Below are 27,163 nucleotides of genomic sequence, written 5' to 3' on the forward strand. Positions count from 1 at the left end.
AGCTCTCTCTACCGTCTCTCTCCGTCCGTTCATCCGACCCAGCATCCACGCTCCGTCCAGTCTATCACCGCCATCACCGTCACGCACCTGCAGTGCCTGGCGTCCGGCGCGCATCTTCAGCGCCGTGTACCGAGCCACGCGAGCCCACACCGACTTCCTCCGCTTCAGCCCAACAGTGTGGCTGGTATTCCGGTCTTCCCCACGTTTGTGGTTCTCTCCTCAACAGTGACGAGACTCACGTACGTGAACCTCAGTGTATTATTTCATTGTGGTAAATAACATATAGTTTACCACTTTAGCCATTGTTAAGTGTCAAAGTCAGTGGCATTAAGCATTCCCCGTGCTGTGCAATAACCCCCAGCCACGCTCTGAACCCCTCACCTTCTCGGACGGGCGCTCTGCCCCCTTGGACGCTAACTCCCTGTCCCCTTCCCAGTTCCTGGGAGCTGAGCGAACTTGGTGGACGTTTGCGCAGTCCCCTCCATGAAACCGGGCCACGGGCTGCCCTCCCGGCCCCACGGCCGCAGCCGGAGCGCGGAGGAGGAGCCCCAGATCCCTGCCCCAGCAGGGAGAGAGAGGAGCGAAGCAAAGAGCAGGTGCCCGGAGAGCGTCCGCAGACCAAACCCGGCTCCCCCAGCTCCGGCCCAGGAGGCGGAGGAAGGGGTGGAGGAGCTGGGGCGCCCGCTGGGGCCGCTCGTCCCTCCCGCGCCATCTCCCGGCCGCAGCACACGCAGAATGGCCCTCCGGGTGTGGGGACAGAGGGAGAGCGCACGGCCGCGTAGCTGTGGTGTCGTGTGCTCCTGCTAGCGGGCCTTCCCCTGGAGCTGCTCCCTGCACACAGCGGCCTTCTCCGGCCCCTCGCTGCCCCGGCTGTCAGCAGCGTCCCCAGCCCCCCCGCGGCTCTGGGGTTCCTCCCCTCGGGTCCTCTGCTGGGCCCTGACAGCCGTCGCTCGCTCTTCCCTCCTCCAGCAGTTCTTCTGTCCCACTTCCTCCTTCTCCTCCTCTGGGACGGCAGTCACATGCATCTTCGAAGTTTCTATGGACTTATCACTGGGTCGTCTCCACACCCCACGGGGGCTCAAACGCGCGACCCCGAGATCCAGATCCGCGCGCTGCACCGACGGAGCGCGCAGGTGACACCCGCCGTCCGTCCCCGTGCCCGAGGCGCGCGTGCTCTTTGCTTGTCGCATGTCCTGTTTCCTGGAGTCTCCGGCCGGCTCTGCGCCCCCACCCGATCCCTCCCTTCACGGTGGGTTTCAGCTTCACTTTTCCTTTCTAGAACGTCCGCTTGCGTTCACGCACATGGAGGTGTCGCTCCTCCAGCGACACCTGCCCCCCACGCCCTGCTCACTTCAGTCACACACACGTGCAGGGGACACACATCCTAACTCCAACTCCGGAATTCCCACGAGCTCTTCCTGCGGTCTGTTTTCTCTCTTGGTTTTGTGTGTGTGTGTGTGTGTGTGTGAGAGAGAGAGAGAGACAGAGAGATCTCGGCCTGACAATCCCTGACTGCTGCGTATGGAAAAATGCAGACACAATTTGCGGATGTGGATGTATTATCCGTGGGAAAAGCCTTTTCCTTCTCTCCTGGCAGGTGCGTGGGTGGAGCCGATTCTGCTAACCCGGTCAGGAACGGAGCGGACCGGGAGCTGGAGTTCTGGTTTGGTTTGGTTTTGCTTTGGTTTGTTTGGGAAATTGCCGTGAAATCACATAGTGAATTTTTTTGTGTTGAAAATCATGACCTAGAAGTTACTTCGCACCACGTGGCTCAGCCTGCCTAGAGACCTGTGAGCTCAAAGCATAATGTTCTCAAATCGTGGCCGCAAAGAAGTCATGAAAAACAGCACCCCCCCCCACCCCCGTCCTGCGGCGACCAGGGCCAACCTGTGGCCGCCGCCTGGTCCTGCGGCAAGAGCTGCTGGGTCCATAGATGGAGAGGTCTGGGTGAGGAAGGGGCAGGGCAGGCGGCCTGCAAGGGGACAGGGTGAGGCCAATGTGGGGAGAACTGAGTCCCTCGGGGGCGATGGGAAGTTGAGGCTGTATGGGGGGAGCTGAGCCCCATGGAGCAGAGCTGAAGCCTGTGGGGCAGGGAGCGGAGTCCTGTTGGGGGGGGGGGAGCTGAGCCCTCTGCAGGGAGAGACAGGAGCCCTCATAGTGGGTTCGTGCTGAGCACTATGGAGGTTGGACTTAATCCCCTGTGGGCGACTGAACGGAGTCCAGTGGGTGTGAGAGCCGAGCCCCTGGGGGGTTGGTCAGAGCCGGCCTGAGGTGAGGTCGAGGCTCACGCAGCTTTGGCAAGTACAATTCCCTATGAGTTTTACTTTTTCCCTTTTATAAGAACAAAGCAACTGAGTTAAACCTGAGATGCTCTTTGCTGATCTCCGGCCTTGGGACCAGGCAGAGGCTGCGGCCACGGGAACGGGATGATATTCGCCGTTTCCGCTCTGCACCCGGCGCCCGGCTGCCTGGGCCCTCGCACTGCGCTCCCTCGTCCCTTTGTTCCTCTCGTGTGCAGGTCGAGGTGTGTGAGACACGTAGCGTGAAGTTGTCTGTGCCTTAAAACCAGCATCAGATCTGCAATCCGCGGAGTCCGGAGCTAGTGCGGAGAACCTCCCGCCCGCACGGGACCCCATTCTGCCTGATGGGTGAATCCTCATGGTCTACACTAGCAGACGCCCAGCTTCCTGGCGGGGATGCTCGTCGTTTCTTGCTGGGGCGCTGGGCTGCAGTGGGGTGGAGGAGTCTGGGGGTCCGCGGCTGGAAGCGTGCGGGTGACCCCTCGTCCAGGCTCCCGCGTCAGCTGCTATTTTCACACAAACTCTAGCTGGTTAGACGCAGTGACTGGTCGATTTTAACTAAGGATTAAAATGGGAGATCTGTCCCTCCTCCGTGTACGACGTTCACTTTCTTGGTAGAGTTTATAGTCCGAGCCGTACCCCGCCGGCCAGGTGAAGGGAGCCGACAGTACACGATCCCAGAGACCTGGTTTTGTCAGCTTGTGCCAAGCCGGGTGTAGAGTTGTCTTACCGATCCTGTGCACTTAAATTCCTGAGCGAAAATCAATACGCGGAAACAACATCGACTCGATGTTCGTTACCTCAAAACTCGGTGTTTCGTGGTGCTTTTCACCCTCGTCACGGGCAGTCGGAGCGGCGGCTTCACGGCCTGGGCGCCCTCCGCCTGCGTCCGATGGGGGGGGTGGGGGGTCTAATTCCATTTTCCCGGAAGCGTAAAGGTCCCAGGCAGCTCCAATTAAAGACGTTTCACTTGGCAAGTCTGCCGGCCCGGGCCGCCGCTTGTTCATGCCTGAATCCGCAGACGGGTTTGCCGGTGTCCGTTCCGGCCTCAGACGAGCGCTCGTGTTCCGCGTCTTCACGGGCGTCCCGGTGAGAACGGGCTGTCGCTTCCGAATCCGGTGTCCGCGGATCGTGGGCCTTGGAACCCGGGTCTGTGTCTCACCTCCGGAAGCTTCCCTCAGTCTTGATTCCAGTGGGGGATGGGCTCTTTCTCAGGGAAACTGGTCACTCGAGATGAAGGATCCAAAAGCCGCTAGCATTTTGATGTGTTCAGAGCTTCTCAGGAAAGCACCTTTTTCTTCGAATAGAATGGAAACAAGCTCTTACTGAGAATCAACCATCTGACGCGTTTTGCAAATTTTTACGGAATTACAGACCAAATATGCTCAGTAGGTACAAGACGGCTGAGAAAGGCTGGGCGGGGAGAATGTGGCGGTGCCGGAGAAGGCCGAGGAGTCATCAGGATTCAGACCCAGCGTCTTCGAGCAGAGGGCCTGTGCCGGGCGCCTCCGTCCTGGTGCGGACTGGCCAGCCCCGTGTCCGCCGGCCCGGCCCGAAGTCCCCCGTCCCCCCTCCACGTGGCTCAGCTCCCAGGGGCACTAACAGACCCCCGCTGACAGCGACTGCAGTGAGGGAATTGTGGGAATCATGGAGAGCACAGGACTTGGAGGCAGAAAGAGCGATGTCGACAGAGAGCTTAAGAAAACCCTGCCCCACCGGGACCTCCCGGCACGTAGAATCTCTGCTGTTCAGGGCAGAAGCTTACAGCTGCTGGGGAAAGCCGTCCTCTGGGATCCTTCCTACGCCTGGTCTCGTCCAGTGTCCTGAGAAGGCAGTGTCATGCCTGTGACTTCCCCGGCCACCTCTCAGGCGGGCGCTTGCTGAACCCTGAGGAGAAAGGTCATGTCTCCCTCTGGGACCGAGATCAGGCCTCCTTACTGTTATCTGTACGGATGCGAGCCCCCCGCCCCACCCATGCTGAGACCCCCAGCTGTGCCACCCAACACGTGCCACTGGCATCCGTCCCGGCTCCGGCTCCCGGGCGCTGGCAAGTCGGGGTAAGATTTTCTGATGTCCCAGTTTCCGCTCTTTGGCCAGCAGCCTCCTAACAGTAACACACCGGCTTGTGGGCTTGACAGTAAAACAGGAGCATCTGTGATTCTTCGCAGACCAAGAATGCTACTGGTAGTTAACACAGTGCACGGTCAAGACTCTCTCCAGCACAGCGCCCTGTACCTAAATGGTGTCCAATAATTACATCGTGACCCCGCGAATGACCGATGGGGACACAGAAGAGTTAGACGCGTGGGTTCACCCGATGGTCACCCTCAAGTGTATGTAAGAGTATCGTGTGTGTTTACTGCCACGTGCTTCACTGGCAGTCGGAGACCAGAGAGCGATCCCATATTGTCCCCGCGCTCGGGAGGCTCACGGTTGGGTCCCAGGCCCTAGTATGACCCAGGACGACAGCTACAAGGAGGAACATCATTTCAGGGGAAGAAAGACGAAAGCAATCATGTCGCTTGGGAAGGAGAAGGGCGACACTCCAAGGTCATGGCTGAGGTCACGCGAAAGCTCCGCAGGATGAGTCCACGGGGCCCGGAGCGGGACAGGGGCCACGGCACAGCTGTGATGCTGAATGAGGCAGAAATTCGCAGCCGCTGGTGACTGTCATAGCAGGGACGCTGGTGCATGGTTGGTGGCGGGAGAGGGTTCAGAGAACGCACGGCCTGGGCGCTTGAACCCGGAACAGCCTTTTGGGGATTGGGATTGTAGAAACAGCGTTTTGGCAGTGGTGGGGGTCAGCTCAGTGGAACACGGTGCCGGGGCTGGCAGGGAGCAAGGGCCGCAGAGGACCGCGTGACTGGTCTGAGCAGGGTCTCAGTTCCTGAGGAAATGTGCTTCAGGCCAAGGACCTGCATGTGGAGAGAGGAGGGAAGGACCATGGGAGAGGCCGGGGGAACGGGCCGCGGGAGCACGGGGCCCTCTGAGAGGCCACCGGGCTTCACAGCCCAGCGGGTGTCTGTCCCAGGAGCTTGGAAAGAGGACGTGCCCGTGGGGACGCTCACAAAGGTGCGTGTGTTTTGAACGTGGCCCTCACGGTCACTGAACCTCTTCTTTGCAAAATATGTTGTTGGTAGAAAATAGGATTTTTCACACTCTAAGTTGCAAAAGACCATAAGAGTGTAATGAGATCACCTGGAAGTGGATTTCACCGGCACTACTGGTTTGGAGAACATCCCTCTTGTCCATTTTAAACCACAGCAAGGGCTGCACGAGGTGCGCCTGGGAATGCGAGGTGGTGCTACGGGGCGGGAGGCAAGGCCCGGAGTCGCGTCTGCGGAGTCGTGGCTTCCTTCCGTGTCTGAAGTCGCGGCTCCTTCCTCGATACGGCGTCCGCGGATGGCCCTTCGCCATAACGAAGAATCAAGTGACACTGGTCTGAACACATTAAGTGTCGCCGACTTCCGAGCCACAGAGTAAACGTGGACAAAGATAAACAGCAGAAATCTTTCCAGTGTCCGAGTTTTCAAAAGGAACTCACGTCCAGTGCCGGATGGACGGAGAGCGAGCTGCGGGCAGGCAGACAGCGGAACTCACGTCCAGTGCCGGAGGACGGACAGCGAGCTGCGGACAGGCAGACAGCGGAACTCACGTCCAGTGCCGGAGGACGGACAGCGAGCTGCGGACAGGCAGACAGCGGAACTCACGTCCAGTGCCGGAGGACGGAGAGCGAGCTGCGGGCAGGCAGACAGCGGAACTCACGTCCAGTGCCGGAGGACAGACAGCGAGCTGCGGACAGGCAGACAGCGGAACTCACGTCCAGTGCCGGAGGACGGACAGCGAGCTGCAGACAGGCAGACAGCGGAACTCACGTCCAGTGCCGGAGGACGGACAGCGAGCTGCGGGCAGGCAGACAGCTGCGCCGGACTCTTGCGGATCGTGTTCCTCGCTTCGCTGCGGCTGCTGCTCTTAACTGACAGGTCATTTCAGGGGAGCCTCTGGTTGACAGGACAGGGCCCTGTATACACCCCCCCGCCCCCGTCTTCCCTGGCACCAACACCGTACACCGGCCCAGTAAGTCTGTCACAGCGGACAAGCCAGAAGTCACACATTTAAAATGAAAATCACTTTCCTTGACGTGATTGTCTGTTTTGTGTGTGTTGAGTTTGAGGAGTTCTTTGTAGATCCTGGATATCAACCTTTTGTCTGTACTGTCATTTGCAAATATCTTCTCCCATTCCGTGGGTTGCCTCTTTGTTTTCTTGACTGTTTCCTTTGCTGTGCAGAAGCTTTGTATCTTGATGAAGTCCTGAAAGTTCATTTTCGCTTCTGTTTCCTTTGCCTTTGGAGACGTGTCTTGAAAGAAGTTGCTGCGGCCGATGTCGATGATGCCCATGGTCTCCTCTAGGATTTTGGTAGATTGCTGCCTCACGTTGAGGTCTTTCATCCACTTTGAGCTTATCTCTGTGCGCGGTGTCAGAGAACGGTCAGTGTCATTCTTCTGCCTGTGGTTGCTCCGTTTCCCCAGCACTGTTTGTTAGAATGCGATCTGCTGCAGCCGCTCTGGAAAACAGCGTGGGGGTTCCTCAAGACATTAAAACTAGAGCTTCCCTATGACCCAGCAACTGCACTACTGGGCATTTACCCTGAAGATACAGACGTGGTGAAAAGAAGGGCACCTGCGTCCCAATGTTCATAGCAGCAATGGCCACGGTCGCCAAACTGTGGAAGGAGCTGAGACGCCCTTCAACGGACGAATGGATAAGGAAGATGTGGCCCCTATGCAGAGTGGAGTGTGACTCCGCCGTCAGAAGGGACGGATGCTCACCATTTGCATCGACATGGCCGGGGCTGGAGGAGATGGTGCTGAGGGAAGCGAGTCAAGCAGAGAGAGTCGATCATCATACGGTGTCCCTCCTCCGAGGAGCGTAAGGAATAGCGTGGAGGACCACAGGGGAAGAAATCAGAGGGGGAGACAACATGAGAGACTCTGGACTCCGGGAACCAAGCTGAGGGCTTCAGAAGGGAGGGGTCGGGGGATGGGGTGATGGGCATTAAGGAGGCCACGTGTGCGGTGAGCACTGGGCGTTCTGTGCAACGGATGAATCCCTGACCTCTGCCTCTGAAACCAGGGACGGACTACATGTTGGCTCACTGAATTTAAATAAATAAATAAAAACAATATCATCGAACTTTCTTTGCACTTTTGCTGACTTCTGGGAAAACAGTGTTAAAATGTATGTGGATAAAAGTGTAAACTTTTCAGCATAAAGCCAAAAATTTAAAACTTTCATGGAAGAATTATGGGATTAACCATGCGGAGGTACAAAGCCTTCCTTTTGCTATTTGCAAGTGTGTTATCGACAGTAACGGGTAAGTGGCGAACACATCTGCTGGGTGTGTGTTCTCAGTGTCTCGTAGACATGGTTTCCCTCGGCCGAGACGTCTGTGAGTCAGGCTTGTCGCCGAGTGCAGTGCGAGGGAGCGACCCCTGTACGGGTCCCCTCCCCAGACGGCCCCGTCTCACCACATGTCTGTGGCTCGGGCAGGACGCTCCGCCCACTGGGTCGCCCTCGCTGAGGGCAATTGGAGGAGACTCGGCGGTCCCGACCCTCACCGGAGGCTTTTCCGTCCATCTTGCCATGTCCGTTGGAGCGGGTGGAGGGCAGGAAAGCGTCCGAAGCGTGGTCCCCAGTGAACATAGGGGCCAGGGCCTCCTGAGCTCGAGATCTTCTTCCTCAGGACCTCTGTTCTCGTGTCCTTGGGGGTTGGAGGGACAGACTCAGGAAGGGATCCCCTGCACGGACATCAGCAACAGATGAGAGAAGGAAGCCCAGGCAGGACCGATCCCGTGGGTCGCAGCGGAACCAGCGCCTAACCGGCCTGGGGAATGGCCCGCTCCAGTCCCCGAGAGGGGAAGCACGGGGCACGGCTGTGCTGGCTGGTGGCGGCCGGAGCCTCCCCGTTGTGGGCGGGGCTGAGCTGCTGCAGGCACAGTACGGCGGCGCCTGCCTCCCGTGAGCCCGGCCGGGACGCCGCGTCAGGACCTGACAACGAGGCTCTTCTCAGTGCAACTCAAGAGAGTCTAAAACAACCATTAGCTAAATTCCGTAGTATTTATTAATTTCAAACTCATTTTAGTCTGTGCATTTCTGCATACATATGAAATCTGTAGCCTTAGTAAGTGTCCATTTCTTCTTAGTAGATAGAGAAACGGAGGAAATTTCAACAACGAAATAAATCATGGGGGAAGGGTGCCATTGTTCTGGGATAAAACTCTTTGGTCTCTATAATTTTTTCCGAGTTCAAAATAACACGAGAAGTCACTCCAATAAAAAGTAAACATTACTTTTCTCAAAAAATTTAATTGCGGAACTATTTACAAGAGGTGAGTGTCAGCAATACAGAAATCCAGTGAGAGAGGCATCACCAGGCGTTACCGAGAGGACGGCGGGCGCGGTTTTCTCGGGGTCGGCGGGGCGGGGAGAGTCCCGGACACGGAGAAGGAAGGACCGAACGCGGCAGGGCCTGAAAGAAGCGGCCCACGCTCGGAGGAGGGGTTACGGACGGAGGCGGGGAGCGCGGCGGCGGAGAGCATACATCGCACATTCACGTCCGGTGTCCTGCATGCGACCGAAGAGAACTTATCAAAAGAACTGTAAAAGCATGAGAAAGAGAATTACATAAAATAGTTTAATTCCGGGAAGGGACCTTTGTACAGATGTTGAATATTTGGCACTCTGTTCACCGTCATTGTTGATATGGTTTCGAATGTGTATATATTTATATATATTTATTTATATACTTTGTTTTTAAACTTTAACTAAACATCTAGTTTCCTGGTTCTAACATTCCTTGAATTTCTAGAGGAGGCATTGAGTTCAGTCCTTAGGCCACACCTGGGCATTTTGGCATGAAACATGGAGGCGGGTGGGTGAACGGGTCTCTCGACAAGAAGGGCCTGTCCGAGAGCAAAGTGGCTTAGCGTTTGGAAATCAGAGTTAAGAGTAGCCTTGGGTTCGCGACGGCTGGTGGGGAGACCTCTGAGTTCAGCAAACCAGGGATAAGGTGGAGAGAGAGACACACGTGCTGAGCCCTTTTAACGGGATTTGATCCTAACGCGGGAATGGCGGGGGCGGGGGCGGGGGCGGGCGTAGTCGGGGAACAGCGGACAGTGGTGCGCGGCCTCCGGAAGGTGCCACCCCCACGGCCTTAATGCTTCCATCGTGCGTGTTAGCGGCGGGTGGAGGGCACAGCCTACGGAGACCACCGTCTCCTGGGGCGCATCAGTCTGTCCGTCAGTCGGCACAGGAACGGGGCGCGTCTGTCATCCTCACCCCCCCCACCGAATACACGAGAGCTCGGACCCCAAGCTCTCAGATTCGGAATGAGCACCCATGATGAAGAGTCACATAAAATCTAAGAAAGTAGGGTGGTAACCCTCCGTTACCGTAGTTCGTGGACATACAAAATGCTTTAAAAAGTAGGTTAGAGTATTAACTGCCATTTCCTCGGCCAAGAAGTCGTCTGTCACATGTCCAGGTTGACGCTCGACACGGTCTCTTGTTTTGCTGCTGGGTGAGAAGGCCGGGGTTAGGGGAGCAAATCGGGAGTGTATGGATGCTTCTCAACATCGCGGGGTGGAAATTAGGGTTATTTCTTGGGGTGTCCCCATGGACCACTTCCGCGTTCTCCGAAGAGTGAGGAAGAGTCGTCGCGGGACGCCGGGCTGCGAGGGCAGCTTCACGACCTGCGGCGGTCCTGCCGGTCTGCCCCACTGCGTCTGGGCGTGCCCCGCCTCCGCGACCTTCAGCCCCGCCGTGCTTCCCGGACTCTCTCCCTGCATCTAGGGTACAGCTGAGCCTGAGTGAGGGTGAAAAACCCACGGCCTAATTCTGGTTGGCGCTGGTCCTGAGATACTCATGAAGGGGCCTGACGCTGGCAAGCGTCGCACACCTGGCCGGGGGTGGTTGGCACCAGGGCCCCGGCGGCTCACTCCTGCTCCCGAAGAGCTTGGAGGCCATTAGAGCCCACGTGACCTCAGTCTTCACCATTGATCTGTGAGGGAGACAAGGGATAGCAGAAAACCGACGTGAAGTTTCGTCTGGCTGATGTATGACCTGGAGCTGGGACCTGGGAACAGCCGGCTGGCCATTCATTTCCAGAACTTTCTGCGGCTGCTCTGCACCCAGGCATGGAGCAGGGGCGTGTGAGGCCCCCTCCTCCAGCGCTTCGCTCACTGCCCACGCCGTCCTGACCGTCAGCATGGCCTGGGCCCCGGACCAGGCAGGCCGCCGAGTCCGGGGCGGCCAGGTTAGCCCTCAGCAGCCAACTACATTCTCCATCACCTCCACTCCTGGTTTTCTAACCTGTTTTCAAGGTTTGGACTCCTGTATTCGACCCAAACTTTCAAATAAAGTGTAAACAAATGCGCAGATCAAAACGAGAGAACCCGCAGGAAGTTCCAAAGGAGTCCAGGGTGGGCACCCTGGCCCGCAGCTACCTGATTTGTAAGTTAAATTTGCAGTAGAAAGAAAAATCAGTGCTCAAGGCTTGAGAAGAAAGCAGCACATGGCAACAGGCGGAATTTAGCCATTTAGGCCCGATTCTGGGGGGAACAGAATCTGTGCTTGATGGCAGGAGCATTCCAGTTTTCAGAAGGGGGGTCAAAGGGCCGTTCCCGGGTGCCCTCCCGCATGGGGAGCACACAGGCGGGACTCGTCACGTGTCCGTGTTTCCTGTTGCTGGCCCCACGAGGAGGTTTGGTCCCCGCGCTCACGAACACCAGTCTGGACGCTGCTCAGCTTGGGGACTCATGGGCTCCTAAGCGTTTCCCCGATTTCGCCGCCAGACCTTCTGTCCACTAGGGCTCTGGGCACAGGGCTGGTGGCTCTTCCCGGCAGAAGGGGCTCAGCATGGTTGCCTCTCCCCTGAGATGCTCCATTGGCCTCCAAAACCCTGGGCCACGAGACATCTGGCTTGACTGACAGTCTGGCAAAGACCACGACCCCCTGAGACCTCCCTCCTCGCCACCAGGGGTTCTGGCCCGAACCAGAGAGCTGTCCTGACAGTTGTGCACTCTGCGGTCACCGTGTGGCTGCAGCGCCACAGCTTTCCGGAGATCCCGGCCCAGAGCGGGGTGGTGCAGGGGTGACTGTCGGGCCCGGTGATCGGTGGCCACACAAGGGAGCAAACACACAGCGTGGGGGCTTGACGTGAGGAAGGGAGACTGTGCTCAGAACGGCAAGTGGCAAGGTGGGGCAAGCAGGGACAGGGACCGCGAGGCGAGGACGGCCTCCCCACGGCCGCGAGCCCTGCGACAGTCTGTCTTCCGATGGCACGTCCGGCTGCTTCTGCGGGAGCCTGCACAACGGGCCCCTCCACTTTGCGGGTCACTGATTTTGTGGCTATGTGTGGTTTGATTTGGCTTTTTTTGAAAAGGGGGACCCTTAAATGTAATTTTTTCTCTAATGATACACTTTGCTCTTCAACGCTCTAGAAGTCTTTAGTACTGACCTTGAGGGGAACACAGCAACGGCTCCTTTCAAACAGAAATGGGAATTTTTGGTATCATCCCACAGTTCCATTCCTTACACCATGCGGGGACGGCGCCCCACGTTTGCTGAGAACGCCGTAACCGTCGTTACGGGGCACAACGCTTACATGGCACATGGTGAGGACAGGTGAGGCGGCGTGGGGGGGTTACATGGAAAGTGCTCTTGTGGACAGGTGACATTTGGCTTCTCTGGGTCTGGGGGACATCAGGATGCTGTTCCTCGTCCTCGTGTTTGGGTGTCGAGTCACCCGGAGCCTTCAGTGGGGCAACGTCAGCTTGTGGCCGTGAGCCATATCGTTTCCCACGCAGGGTCCCAACAGTCAGGCTGTGTCCTCCAGGAACGTAGCTACGGGGTGCACGGGAACCCTGAGATCCCTTCCGTGACGATGGCCACAGGGCGCGGTGTGCGGGCGTCTCCTGCCATGCTCTCTGGCTGGCGCGGTCTTCACTCGAACCGTCTGTGCACTGTGGTGACGGGTCGCACCGTGGCTCTGCAGGGTGTGGTGCCTGCAGGGCCTGGAGGAGGTTAGCTGTACTGACGCACCATCCCAGACAACTTTCCTGTTCTGGACGCGCACACCGAGCCCACGCGGCTCGCCACCGGCACTGCGGGGGACGTCACCCGTGGGAGAACTGGCATATTGCACTTCATCAGGGAGTGCGACAGGGCGGCCTGTCAGCGCCGGCGGCGGCTGCGGCTGCGCGTCCGTCACACGACCTTCTTTGGGACTTGGTGGACCACACTGGGGTTCGCACACGTCCCCCAGCGTGCATTAGCGGCTGCTGTTGAATTTAGTGGTAGGTTAATTTGCTCATCTCGGATGTTTTGGCCGAGACTTATGGGGATTTTAAGATAAAAAATGAGGATACAACATGTAAAAAAATAAAAAAGCCAAATTCAGTGAAGACTTTCATTGAAGTCAGGATCAGAGAATCTGGGACATAGAATAATTATTGTCTAATTGTCTAATTTGTTGTTCTATGTTTTGTACAAGCGCATGGAAACGGTCCGCCCGGGGACAGGTGCGCTGCTGGCCTCCGTGTGTGCGTCTTACGCTTCCTCTTACTTCTCTGGGTTGTTTCCAAAGAGCATTTCACCTGAAGTAATACATCATTTTTAAGTCTAAAATGCCAATACTTGCGAGTATGCTTGTTTTTAACGAGTACAGTGATTGCAGGGAGAAGCATCATTATTGTCCCTTACTCAGTGTTTAGGTATTTACTCAGGTAGAAAAGAACGCTTTCGATACTCTGGGGAAGGAGGGTGCATTGATACAAGAATATTTCAGGGATTTTTTTTTTTTTTTGCATTTTTTCAAGGATATACATTCGTACTGATTTTTGCTTCCAAATATATTTTAAGGCTGTTTGGTAAAATATACCAGATACGAGGCTCAATTTACAGGGTTTGTACTTACAGGGCATTCTTAACTACTCAGCTTTAAAAAAGTAAAACTTTGAAGCTAAACATGCTTTAATACCAACTGTGCCCCCACGAACCCAAACTTCTGGAATGTGGCGTGTGAGGGGAGGGAAGCCTGGGGGTGGCCGGGACCCCACTGGGTGCTGCCGACGCCAGCGGGCGAAGCGGGGATGGGTCAGGTAAAGTGCCGGTCGAGCCGAGGGAAAAAGTGCTACAGTGGGCGAGCGGGGCTGCTCTGCACGGAGCCCCCAGGGCGGCGGGGAGGCCTGGGTTCGGGGGACGCGCCCGCCTCCAGGTGCCATCCTGCTTCTGCCTGGCGTGACGGCGAGCGCGCGGAGCTCGGGGTCGGGCGGAGAAGCGCGACAGGCTCTTCCTCCGGAGACGTGTCGGAACAGGGACACGAGAAGCACTGGAGGGACAGTCACCGCGCCTGCATCTGATTGTACCGACGGGAATCCTACGCATTCGAATCCTTCCTGCTTCCCTCTGGTGCCAATCAGAATTCTTCAAACTACTCACTTTTCTTAGAGTCTACAGATGGGAATCCTATGTAACCTGTTTTGTTCTTCATGTTTTAAACAGGCAAGAAATAGATTCTTGACTTCAGCAATACTGCATAGGACAAAAGAATTCTGGAGAAATACGAGTGTAGACTGCATTTCTTCTTTACCACTTAAACCGAGACACTGACCACTCACATTCATAGTTCTTGAACTTTGTACAACATCACAACTGTCATTCTGAACAAGCAAACTTTCGGGGGCTACCCTGGAGAGTGAACAGACAGAACAGTTTGAGGATATATATACATCTGTAAAAAAATCACACGTACGGAGACGGGGACACAGAGAGCCGGGACTGTGTGATGTAAGCCACAAAGGAACAAGACCGACAGCCAGTTCGGGGTCAGAGGGCGGCCGCGCCGCTGCGTTCCAGACGCCTGCTGGGACCACCAGCCTTTCGTCAGACTTCGCTCTCTCTTCATGTGTCGCTCCCTTGTGTGAATGAACAGGCAGCGGATTTTTGGATGGTGTAGACGCTGGGCTGGGCATTTTGAATGGGTTCAGACGCGGAATCCCCTGGGTTTCTGGAGAACTGCATGGCAGGGAGCCAGGGGCCTGGAGACATGGCTTCTCGTCACCGGAGACTGGCACAAGGACCCTGGCGACGGGTCAGCTGGGTTTGGGGAGAAGCACCCCCAGGTGGAAGGGGGCAGATGGGTCTGTCTTTGCTGCCCTTCGAGTGGGAGCACCTTCCCCCGGGGGGCCGGTGAGATGTACCCACTGATTTTGCTATTTGTTACTCTTGCCTCTAGCTATCGCACGATTTATAAAAATAGAAATAACAAAATGTCAGCCGGGTTCCATCTCTCGAGGTGTTTCTTGTTATCCTCTGAGAACAGAGTGGCTCGGGGGCGTGTCCCCACGCGTCGCCGTCAGAGCTGACGGAGAGTCAGACCTTCCGGGGGAAGACGAAGAGGAGGAAGCTGTTCTCGCCGCGAGCTCGGCGAACCGCGGAGTCCAAGCATTCGTGTGCGCGGAACAGAACACGACGGGCGGCTTCGGCGGAGAAACGGGAGGGAAGTTAAAGGGCCGGTGAGAAACTGTACAAGCATTTTGTTACAAAGCAGAGGGAGGACGGTGGCCAGGGCCACGGCCGTCCCTAGAGACGCGTCTGGGCCTCGGGAATGTAGATCTCGATGCTGTCCGCGCGCTCCGAGGCTGAATTCTGGCGGAAGGACGCCGCCCTCTTGGCCGCCATGAGCCGCCTCCGGGCCTCTTGACGCTGTCTGTCCGGCAGGTCCAGGGACTTTTCTCTTGTGATGGGAAACTTCCCTTTGGGGGGCTTCTTTGGTATCGGAGGGGGCACCTTTCTTTCTTCCTGAAAAGCATCACAAGTCAAGAATGGAGCCATCAGAAGACAGCAGCACCTGCCCGTGCACCCGCCCCAGGCGGGGGTGACTACGAGTGGCCTGGGACACCCCTCGAGGGCCCGAATTGGCCCGGCCCCGGGGCCCACCCTGCGGCCTGGCCGCCTGCCCGGTGGCCCTGCCCGTGACTTCTCACAGTCTTCCTCGGTGGGTACTGGGGTCTGGTGACGGCATCACACTTAAGGAACTCAAACCCGCCCCCGAACACTGCCTGTGTCCTTGGTCTCTGCTTTATTCGATGTCGTGCCCAGAGCAGCGGACTCTGCCGTCACCGAGCATCGGCACACGCCTGCCATCCAAGGTCTCGAGCACCCGGGGCGTGTGGCAGACGACACCTGACACCCTGTCGCACGCTGCAGTCTTTTCTACGGACTCCGGATTCTAAGGGCCTTCCTGGAAACCATCTTACATGCGCGGCCATCAGCCAAATCCCTGTTAGGGCCCTAACACCCCCTGACGTTAACTAGATGGTGCACAGACGCACATGATTACTTCGTGTTCGTAAAGAAGTCACGAAAACAGGTGTATGCCTTTTCTAGAAGGCTCTGGGCCACAGTCGTGCAGCGCATGTGGTATGTAGCGCTTGTTACTGTTCCAGAGACGCGTCTGTGTCCCTCACCCTGTGCGTCACTCACCGCACGCCCTAACGGGAAAGGCCCGGCTGTCGGCGGACGGTGCTGATGGCGGAGGGCTGACAGGGCTTTACGGAGTTGACTGGCCCCTTCCCAGGAAAGGGCGCCTGGCACAAGGCACCAGAACCCCTTTCTTGTCTGATCAGACGCCTCATTGTTGGGGGGAACCCACCCCCTCCCTCCCTCCAGCCTCTACAGAAACCCAGAGGGGCCGGACTGTGGGTACGTTGTGCTCGGGGCAGACGCCGGCGGCCAAATCTTCCGCTGCGTAGTGTCAGCTTTGGGAGGAAGCTTGCTTTGCTGACACTTTATTCCCACGACTTACTCTAAAAGGGCTCAGACTGAGATGTTTTTAAAAAGCAGGGGGTGTGGTACGCGTGACTTGGTCAGCTGAGTGGCTGACTTCCAGCTTTGGCTCAGGCCATGATATCAGGGTTGTGGGATCTAGCCCTGAGCTGAGCTCCTCACTGGGTGTGGGATCGGCTTGGGATTCTCTCTCTCTCTCCTTTCTGCCTCTCCCCAGATTAAAAAAAATGAAAATGGCTTGGACTAGAAGCAACACCGTCTTCCTGGCTCTCGGGCGGGCATCTGTGACGATGGGGAGACGGGTTCACTGAGACGTTCAGCTCTCTCGGAGGTTGGTTCCTGCGCCGGGCGCATGACCACTTAGCTCGTCTCTGCTCGGGAGCCTGGAGGAGGGGCTGCGGGAAATACACGGGAGCAGCTGTGGGGGGACTCGGCCATGCACGGGGCTCTCAGCCTCCAGCGTCCCGGGGTAGGGAGGGCTGACCAGGTGGCCGCAGATCTACAGAATGGACTCGCTCAAGAAACACAAGCGCGGGGGCCTCTGTGGTGTGAAAGAGCTGCCCATCGTCTACACCGGGGTGTCACCCCCAGCAAGACACGGTCTTCAGCTAGGGCCGTTCCCTGTGCGTAGCTCAGGCAGGAGGGATGGCATCAGCTGTCAGTTATGAAGACTGAGAACCACAGGAGGGTCCCTGCCTGCCTTCAGACTGCTGGCTGAGTTCTATTTTTAGTATTTTGTTAGACGCACATTCGCACCGCTGTACTTGTGACCTTCACTCAAAACCAGAGCACTGATGGGACTTGCTGACCTATGCTGTACGGCTCACAGAGCACCTACAGCTGCCTCCCCCGCTCTGCCCCACTGTCTGTGTGATTTGTCACGGTAAGCGGTGGTGTCAATGGCATCGAGCCCAGAACTCCAGGACGGCGGGGGGCACCCTTGTGGGCTCGGCGCTGCTGTCAGTGACATCTTCTGCCCGGGCTCCCCACATGGCCTCCATCCTGTACTGCAGCTACCGCCACGCCTTCCAGGCACACTGGGTTCGTGTCATTATTTTATTTTGACAATGTCTATCTTGTGTTTACTTAGATCATCTTTAAAATGTGATAGGAAATCAGTGTGTTTATTGCTGGTTCAGACCCACATGTTAGTCCTCTAAAGATGAAATCCAAAGGGAAGATGTGACCCTAAGGGTTTAACTTCAATGGACACATTCAGGTACTTAAGGGAGAGGCTGCGAGATCTAGGGGGAGTTTATATCATCAAACCACTCACTAAAGCTTGAAATGTTTTCTTGGCTTCGGCAGGAGATAAGCAACTGAAACGTTTATCTCGACAGGAAGCAGTCACTGTGACCAGACCTGACACACCCCTGTGGAAAGCACCTGCGTGTGACCCCGACAAAGGTATGGTGAGGACAGATCAGAAAGCAGACCCGACACGAAGGGAGACTCTAGATCTGCTTGTGGTTTGGGGCTAAAGCCCAAGAGATCCAGCAAGAAAGAGACTAATCTCCGACACCCGGCCGGTGACTCCATCCCCTCTGCACACACGTGCCCGGTGACGGCTTGACGCAGGGTCGCTAACTGAGACTAGGAGCCCATGGCGTGGAGAGTAACTCCCGCAGCCGGGCCGGGCCGGGGCATGAGGATGCCGGGCAGAATTACCTTCCTTTCCGGCGACTCGACGACGTTCCAGCCGCCGAGCTTTAGCTGGTGCAGCTCGTCGAACTTCAGGCTGACGTCCTCGACGGAGAGCTGCAGCATGTCCCAGTAGCCCGCCAGGTCCTGGGACGTGGGTCTCGGCATGGCGCTGGGGTCCTGCCAACACACGAGCACAGTTTACAGCCCACTCTTCCCCGCACGTACCTCTTAAGGCCTCGGGTCAGGGAGACGCCCGGCTAATTCACACTCCAATGCAAGTGTTCGAGTGGGCTCGCAAGGGCCCGGTAAGCTTGCACAGGTATTTGCCGACACACTGCACGCCCCCAAATATGGACAAGCTACAAAGTATGTGATCCCAGCTCTGTGACATTCTGGAGGATGAAACACTGTGGGGACCGTAAAAGGATCAGAGATTGCCCGGGGCGGTGGGGAGGGACACGCATGTGGGACACGGACATTTCAGGCAGGGAGACTTCTCTGCACGACACCATCACATCATGGTATGTTTGTCCAAACCCACAGAGCGCAGGACACCAGGAATGACCCTCATGTGCGCCCTGGACTTGGGGTGACGGTGACGTGTCCATGAAGCACATTCTGTCGGGGAAGCGGGTCATGTTGTAGGGGCGGGGGAATGGGAGTCTCTCTCCCTTCGCAGTTTTGCCGTGAACCTGAAGCCGCTCTCGAACAACAGCGCCTGTCAAAGACGACACGTACACTACGTTCATCCTTGTTTCCTTTCGAAAATCCTTTCTTAGGTGATGCTCAAAGTTTCCCGACACTGCGCAGTTCCTAAAAGCCACAAGGCAGCTGCGTCTTCGGTCTCCCTGGGGGGCTACTCAGACTGGTGCCCGGGACAGGGACACGTGTTCGGCGGCAGTGGTGAGGCTGGGCTTGGAGCCGGTTCTGTGCGCTCTGGCACATCTCGGCACTAAATCCCATGGCCAGCGCGGCTACACAGACGCGCCTGTGTTTGCTGTGCCCCCGCAGAGGGAGGATGGGGATACCCATCCGAGGTAGGCGCACAGTGGATTCACCAACAGGTCCCCCACGCGTAGGGGAGGCCGCAGAGCCGCACACCGGCCCCCAGGCGCACACCGTCCCAGGGCGCGGGCTGCATCCAAGTCGGACGGCTTTCCGAGATGAGCGCTCCTCTGTCCGCCCACGTGCCGGCGCGCGCGAGGCTGGCTGCTTCGCACTGTACCTGCCTAGAGGCACAGGGGGCTGGGACCCCGGGTTAAGTGTGTGGGTGCTTCCGCGGGTGGTGTCTTTGATTCAGTGGGAGGCTATCTCAGATTCAACTGAGAAATTTTGGTGAATTTGCTTATAATGTGCAAATTTCATCTTACTCGTGAATTGTTCCCAGTAAGCTCCACGTCCTTTGCCTGTGTCAAAGGTCCGATGGACTAAGGTCCTTCGGGGCGGCCAGACAGAGCCCCACGGTGCTGGAGGCTGGGCATCTCAGCTCAGGCCGGTGTGGACGCGTCCTGGGGGGGCCCTTGTCCAGGTGGTCGATTTCTGGCTGTGTCACTTGGGGGGTGGCTGCGGGCTCTGTGGGGTCCCTTCTGTAAAGACACTAACCCGTTCGTGGGGACTCCGCCCCAATGACCTCTTCACAGCCTGAAGGCTCCTCGCCCAACACCATGACCCTGGGGGACACAGTCAGTCCACATCACGCTGGTCTGACACCCTTATCAGAACGATCGCTCGGCCCCCAGCCTGCCGTGTGACCCGCCAGCAGCCTGTGTGGGTGAAGGTCGGGGGAGCGAGCTGTGTGTCCGCGGAGCCCCGGGGGGATACTGGCATCGGTGAGGGGGACAGCCAGCCTCCAGGGACGTGTCTTCATGGGGGCAGCTCCGTCCACCAGCCGTAGGGGGCTTGTCCCCTCGCGTGTGGGAGCCTGACTCAGCTGCTGCTCCCGAGGAAAAAGAGCACAGCCGTGGGATAGCCGCGATCCGGCAGTGACGGCGATGGGGCCGGACCCGGACGTGCCTGCGGCCATCGGGAAGGAAGGCGGCGGGAGGAGGCTTCTCACACCTGGGAGCACCTTCCGTCCGAACTTGAGTTTCGAAGGGGGCCTGTGGAAGTCTGCTGAAAGACTTCACCAACCCAACGAGCCTTTGCTTTTTGTGGCGTTGGGAAGGGGGGCACCTGCGTGCGTCTGCAGGAGGCGGCACAGTGACCCTGCCCATCTCTGAGGTCAGGTTGCTGGGCCTGGGTCACGTCCTCCAAGGGAAAAGCTAAGGAGGAGGTGCTTCTAGCGAGATGGAGGCTCCCGGCGACCCAAGGGCGGACATTGCCCCGCTCGGCTGCCCTCGAGGCAGGGGTGCGGCTGTGTGCAGCCGCCGGGCACACCGAGGCCGCGTACCCCATCCTCTACCCTCTCCTGGGTGGGGACGGCCGCATGCCCGTAGGGAGCCGTACCACCCCTCCCCCAGCACCGCGACACAGTGCCGTCTTTCCCCGCTAAAGTCTCATTTGGTGGTTTGTTGGCTCGGCCGGCAGAGGCCCCCACAGCATGGGCTCTGGCTCCCATGTTCCCAGCTAACGTCCTCCAAAGGGCACATAGGGGACGGTGCCGCTGCTGGCATGTAGGTCTGGAAGGGACTACGCACTCTTCCCAGGCCGGCTGGGGATGCCGGGCTCCTGGTCCATCCCGGAAGCCCGTGTTCCGTACGGGTGCAAGGGCCATTGCTTCCACTCGGCTCTGCGCCCCGTGACGCATCCAGTACCCGATGCCCTTGCCTCGGACATGCTGCTTTGCTCTCCATCCTGAATGTCCTGGGCTCTGGCTTGTCTTCTGGGCTCATTTCTTTGACGTGAAACTGGTCAGCCGCCTAAATCCTCCAGCTAATGACGCGGCATCTGCCTGCGCCCCAGGGTCTCTCTCTGGCCAGGCTGCCTCAAACACCCACCCCTCCTGCGCCCCCTGCTGCCGGCTGGTTTGGGTGGGTGTTTTTTTCTCCCCCTCGGATCCTAGATAGAATCCAAAATAAAGGAAGCAGCCACACTCTGTATATTAGAGCTCAGAAAAGGACTTTTTGAAGGTTAGAATAAAATGCAATTGGGCATGTGTAAGAAGCATCTAAAATGTTAGGATGGATGATTAAAAAATCTAGTATTAGCTGCTTCTGGACATGGACAATTTATAAGTTCGAGTAACGTTTTTACATGTTTTTTTTTTTTACTGCCTGTTGGGTGCGTTAGGTAGTGAGTTCCTAACGGCAGTGAATACCGATGCTTACCCAACTCAGGTGACACGTACAGAGCTGAGTAACTGCCTAAACCCATTCCTTTAAGGACAGTCATCAGACAGGGAGAAGCAGGACATGCTCCCCAACACCACAGCTGGGCACGTTGTGCCCGCACGTCCCTCTCAAGGCGCACGGACCCTTCCTGCCCCCACATCCTAATGGGGGTTATGATCTCCTGTCCCAGGAGACACGGAGGCCACTTTGTACATTTTGGGATGAACTCCAATGGGGTTAACTGGAAAATACTAGAGAAAACATATTTTTAAACAATCCTAATCAAGAGGGGTGAGTCGGCAGCTCTGATGCACTCTGCCTCCTTTGATGTGTGAGAACATTCGGTAAGTTCACTTCTCCTTGCAAGTTAAAACAGCAAAACAAAGTCAAATCGTGAGCACCATCGCTCCCATGGTGCACAGACTACTTGATTTTAACAAGTTTGCGCTCAAAGAAATCCACGAATGGATTTATAAAATAGTCTGTACAGTGACGTGGAAGCTCCTTAGTTATTTCTACAAAAAAGTCACATGGATATGTGCTTTCATTAGACAAAGAGAGCGCGTGTGCGTGCACGCGTGTGTACACAGATGCTGTAAGTAAGCATCCATCTACATGTGGGTTTTCTTTCTCTTCGCTGTTCAGAACAGTCAGAGCCAAGTTTAAAGCCACCTGCGCTGTGTGTGTGTTCCTGTATAGTCCTTTCTGTCCTGACTGCGACACAGAAAGCCCCAATTACTCTACCGTCTCTCCCCAGTCTCTCTGAATGTCGCTGTTAGCGCGCTGAGTCAAGCCACCCTCGTCGCGGTCTTTGTCCGGGACATTACAGCTGGTCCCGTCCCGCCTCCCTCCTAGGGTCTCGGGCAAGTGGGCCGTGCGGCGGAAAGGCGCTCTAGGGCTCTGGGGGCTGTCCCCGCGCCCCCCCAGCACTGCCTCACAGCGGCCTCTTCACCACCCCGAACCCCAACCCAGGACATTGCTCGAATTCGCTCCCTGCTCTGCAGCCCCCAGGAGCCCCAGGAGCCTCCGGCAGGGCAGCGTGGAGACCCCGCCCCCTCGGCTGCCTCCAAGGGCCGAGCACACCTGAGATCTGCTCACCATGTTCTGCTGGCACAGCCAATAAAACTGCTGGAATTTCTGGGACATCAGAAGCTGCGCGCTCCCCACGGCACTCCTGATCTTACCGAGAACTGTGAACAGAACAAGCAAAACACATTTAAAACTGGGTCAGCAAGAAACCAAAAGCAAGAGTGACGCACGAGGAGTCAAGTTCAAATGCCTGAGGGAGTCTCCCCTTCCCTGAAGGTCAAAACTTCAAGTTTGCCGTGCGGGGCACGGCCACGGACGAAGCTTTTTCCAGCCGGCCCGTGTCCGGGTTTGAGGGAAGGCACGACGCGTAAGTGGTCGCAGCTGGCTATGACGGTCGGCGCTGGGACCGGTGTGGTCTGGAAGGGTGGTCCGTCCCGCAGGGGGCTCTTCTCCCAGCGACGTTGCTCAGGGGAGCTAGACGGTGAGGCGCAGGTAGGAATAGAAAGGACATCGAGTCCTGAACTTTATGGCCTCCACAGAAATGAAGATGTTAATTCCTAATTTCTAGGAAATCACGTCGGATTCTGTGACCTCACTGGACTCATGGGAGTCATCTCTGGGGCTCTGGGAGTGTCTCGCCCGGAGGGGGGAGCTGTGCCCGGAGAGGCTGCGCTGTGTTTGTGACCCGTCATCTCCCAGCCTTGGGCTCTGTCCAAGGTCCCGCCACCAGCCGTGGGGCCTCATGGCAGCCAAGTCACTGTCACCACGCTGGGCTCCCCTCATGTTCGACTCGCCAACTGATTCCCCACGGACATTTGCAGTGACAATGCCCCCCCCCCCCGCACCATGACCCCACTGTGACATGACAAGAAGTCTCCAAACGATTTCTAAGTTGTATGACTTCAAGCAAACAAACGCCACTTTTTAAAAAAGTAACTGCTGTAGTTACTTTGTCCATGGAGAGGACTTAACACACTGAAGAAGCGTGGGGTGACACTTCGGGATGGAGTTCGGGGGAACGCAAGCCTGTGTGTGTGACGTGCCGGGTCTCTGCCCCAGTCCTGTGACCTCTGGGTGGCTCCAACGCCTGCTGCCTCTGTCCCCCGTCCTCATACGGACCAGTCCTTGCCAGGCCTTAGCGCCATAATCATTTGGGAACTAATAGCTTTCGCGGATCCCAACTCAGAATACTCTAAAAGCATTTGGGAATCTGTGGGGACCCGTTTCCTGCCTCCACACCCTGAGCCCAGCCCCCTCCGTCCCTGAGACGCACATACAGGTCACGCACAGGTTCCGGCAGACCGGCGCCGTGGAGCTGGAGCGGGTTATCCCCACCGGCTCACTTCCGGCTGCCCCTCGGCGCTCTTGCAGACCCTCCAAAGTGCATGTGGCGAGGAGTGGAGGCAGCCTCTCGGGGGGCCAGTGGCTGGGCCGTGACCTCGGGCCCTCCTGCCAAGAGCACTGCGGGAGCCTGTATTCACTAATGGCAGGTGGGAGGCGGTTACAGAGGGGCCGCTTCCCTGGAGACGCGTCCGTCCTGAAGGGGAGGAAAGAACCATCGCCCTCCCACGCGGGCTTGCGCCGACCCGCCATGGCTGGACTCCAGGCCCGCCTCAAGAAGAGCGCAGACCAGAGCTCGAGGTTCACCGAGGACGAGCTCGCGTCGCCAGCTTCTTGTCTGGAGGGCTGCCCTGACACTGCCCCTAGGGGTACCTGTGCCGGTCTGCGGGGCACACACGACTGTCTAGGCCTTGTAGGTGTCCACAGAGGGGAAACTGAGTCTGGGGAGTAAACCCAGCTCCCCCCACGGCCCCCACCATTTCCCAAATGCAAGTGACTATAACCGGCAGCCTCTAAGCGGAGCGTCTGGGAGACTCCTTCATTGTGTGTCGACCCGCGTGGAGAAGCCGAGTGCTCCCCCCGGGGCCTCATGCCGGATGAGAGGGCCAGAGACCACGGTGGGGACGGGCCCCCACCTCCATGTGACCAAGTGCTACGAAGCGGTGCGGACAGAAGTCCCAGGCGTGACCCCGTCCGTGGTGGGCCGGAGACGCGTTGTGGGCGCCAGCGGCCCCCGCAGGCAGGGGTGGCCATTCCCTCGAAAGCGAGGTGCCGGCGTCGGGCATACCGTGTCCTTAAAATGATTTTCTCCGGAGTAAGACGATGGGCTTCAATGCTTCATTCGGTTTGTCTTGTTTTCTCATCTGCCTGTGAGGACCTCAGCTTGCGGCTCTCTGGAGTTCTGTTATGAACGATTTCTCACACCGCACGATCTGAAAGGAAGGTGTCCGCCTCACTGCAAATCAGCAATGAGTAGTTCGCCACGCGCGTGTTTATCTTCCTGAACGAGCTGAAGATCAGCCGCAGCCAGTCGTCACCTGCCCTGTCCTGTGCCACCGTCACGTCCGCATCATTCCGGAGGAGGGAGGCATTGCCTCGCGTCTAATTCTGCACCGCTTCTCGAATGTTAACAAGCTCAACACGCGAGGCTTTAATAAAAGTGACTACATCAGAAAACACTGTAGCAAACTTTCAGACTTAGAAAATGTTTCCATGCTTCTTGATCCCCAGGCCCAGGTGTGTTCTGCCAATCTGTTTCCAGAGGGGCTTTCCTCCCCACAGACCCTCCTCCTCGATCTGATTTGCCAGGCAGCAGCGGGCCTGGGGTGGTGGTCAGGATCTGGGGTGGGGGGAGCTGCTGCAGGGGGAGGGGGAGGGTGCTGGGGCTCAGGACTGAGTGTGCCCTGAGGACAGGTGGGGGGCAGGTGCAGCATTAGGGCGGTGGGCAGCCATGGGGACGGGGGGGCAAGTGCTGGGATGCGGGGGGATGGGCAGGAGCAGGACGGGGGGCAGGAGCAGGACGGGGGGGCGGTGCTGGGACGGGGGTAGGAGCAGGACGGGGGGCAGGAGCAGGACGGGGGACAGGAGCAGGACGGGGGGGCAGGAGCAGGACGGGGGGGCAGGAGCAGGACGGGGGGGCAGGAGCAGGACGGGGGGCAGGAGCAGGACGGGGGGCAGGAGCAGGACGGGGGGCAGGAGTAGGGACGGGGGGCAGGAGCAGGACGGGGGGCAGGAGCAGGGACGGGGGGCAGGAGCAGGACGGGGGGCAGGAGCAGGACGGGGTACGTGGGAGTGGGTAGTTCAGGGGCGGATCGGTAGGTGCAGGGAGAAAGCTCGCGGGACAGAGTCAGAGCACCTCCTAGGAGGGGTCAGAGTACTTTCCCCTTCATTCATGTTTTGATCCCCAAACTGAACACGTTTCCCAGCTCTGCTCTCACTGCGGCCGGGCACAGGGATGGTCTTGGTCGTGCAGTGCGGGGTTTGCGCGTGTGAACCCCTGTCACCTGTAAGACTTGACGAAAAGATTTGGAGACACGGGTTTCGATCAGGCTGTCCTTCCGGAAGACCTAGAAGCGATGACAAAAGTGCTCCTTGGTAGTGACCAGGTTCCCTCAGACGGTAATTAGGAGTCAGTCAGTTTTATATAACTTGGTTTTAGTCCCTAATTTTCATATTCTTCTTAAAATGTAGTTCAGCAGACATATTAACACAAAGCACTTCAGTTTATACCTTAACTCAGCACGGGTAGACGGCCGCGTGACGCGGGGTAGTCTGAAGGTGCAAGACGACCACGGCTCGGGAGACGGGGAACGTGGCGGAGAGGCCGCGATGTGACTGCTAGCGGCGAGAGTCTGCCGCCGGGCGAGCGGGACAGTTTCACCCGGCACCTTTCATGCAAATAGCTTCCCATAACTGCCGAGAACTGGAAGCGAAGAATTCCATTTACTCTTTTCCACGGTACTCCCTAATGTTGTCACAGTCCCGACACTGGGTTTCCAGAGCCGCAGGGGAGCGTCCGTGCTCCCAGAACCTGGACTGAGGCAGAGCCGGGCGCGGCGCGGGCCTCGGACGCCCCAGGACGTTTGATTAGCTCCCTCGCTCATTCTTCACGCGTCCTCTAGAATTTCCAATTCTTTCTAAATCTGCTATGAAATGCCAGGACAACATTTGCACTTTCAGAAGCTGAAGTGGGTTTTTGCAGAGTTTGCATCGTTTGAAAAGATCACGGGGCTGTTTAATCCCCTCTTGGGTCTCTCGGGCTCCCCCAGGACTGGTTTCCTCCGACGGAACGGGCGCGGGAAAGTCGCTGTCTGCACTGCAGGTCTCACGCGTCACCATTCTTGTGTTCATCGTGCGCACGTGTCTTTGCCCACTCCAGTGTCCCGTGGCCCTTTGGAGCCTGGCATGTGAGGGACACCCCCCCGGGCACCTTCCCGGGCTGCGCAAGAACCTGCAAGAAGCCCGTCGGGAGGCTGGCGGCGGCAGCTGCGCAGTCTGCCGGGCCCCAGGGCTGGGGCAGCCGCGGTCATGTCGGATTCCGCAGTTTTCATTCCTCTGCTGACGTGAGCTGTCCACAAAACTCCAGACACGGGGCTTCTCTCCGCCCCGGTCCTCCTTGTGTCCCTGCACTCAGCGTGGCTCTGAGCAAATGTCCCTCTTCCCCGTGCCTGCTGCGTTGTCTACGAGCTGGGCGTGGCCCCGTCTGGAGGTCACAGCTGGGAGCCCGGGGTCCCCCCTCTCTGCCGGTAGAGGGAGACCCTTTAAAAATGAGATGAGGGAATCGCTTAAGCCCCACGTGGGTTTAACGTAATACAAAGTCCCCACATATGAGTATAGTAACGGTTTCCAGTCCCTTCGGGACGGGTCTTCGATGACTTAACAAGAGGACGGCCGCACGGACATGACTTACTTGCGCCGCATTTACGTGGGCTCCGGATGCTCTTCATCGACCACGCAGGGCCGAACGGGCCTCACTTCAGCCGATCAGTGCAGTGAGCCGCGACGATAAAACTAGTGTGGAAGACATCAGTGCACGTGATGGGAGCTTCACTACTCGGAGCTCCGAGTTCTGCTTTCACAAGCCGGGTTAATGTAATCTGCTTTTACAGGTGGCCTCACCGGTAACCTTCTGTTCTCAAAACGAGTGCAAGAATCAGAGCTGATTTTTCAACACTTCTTAGGGAAATACCTCACGTTGATTAATAGGGCGCCGGTTTCAGGTGCCAATGGC

At 57.5% G+C, this 27,163-nt stretch overlaps 1 protein-coding gene across 6 annotated transcripts in view; it reads right to left on the bottom strand.

Annotated features, from left to right (window-relative positions):
* Nucleotides 1–8,648: 8,648 nt before the first annotated feature.
* The window catches only part of DLGAP2 (DLG associated protein 2), a 779,475-nt gene continuing 760,960 nt past the window's right edge, over nt 8,649–27,163 (bottom strand). For all 6 annotated transcript variants that reach the window (XM_032329112.1, XM_032329109.1, XM_032329110.1 and 3 more), the window contains 3 exons: nt 22,162–22,253; nt 17,819–17,971; nt 8,649–15,163 (listed from right to left, as the gene is read on the bottom strand). In XM_032329112.1, coding sequence (XP_032185003.1) covers nt 14,945–15,163; nt 17,819–17,971; nt 22,162–22,253 — 464 coding nt within the window. In that variant the 3' untranslated portion in view covers nt 8,649–14,944. The remainder of the gene's footprint in view (nt 15,164–17,818; nt 17,972–22,161; nt 22,254–27,163) is intronic.

The sequence above is a fragment of the Mustela erminea genome, chromosome 21 (genome assembly GCF_009829155.1).
Source record: "Mustela erminea isolate mMusErm1 chromosome 21, mMusErm1.Pri, whole genome shotgun sequence".
Classification (NCBI taxonomy): Eukaryota; Metazoa; Chordata; class Mammalia; order Carnivora; family Mustelidae; genus Mustela; species Mustela erminea.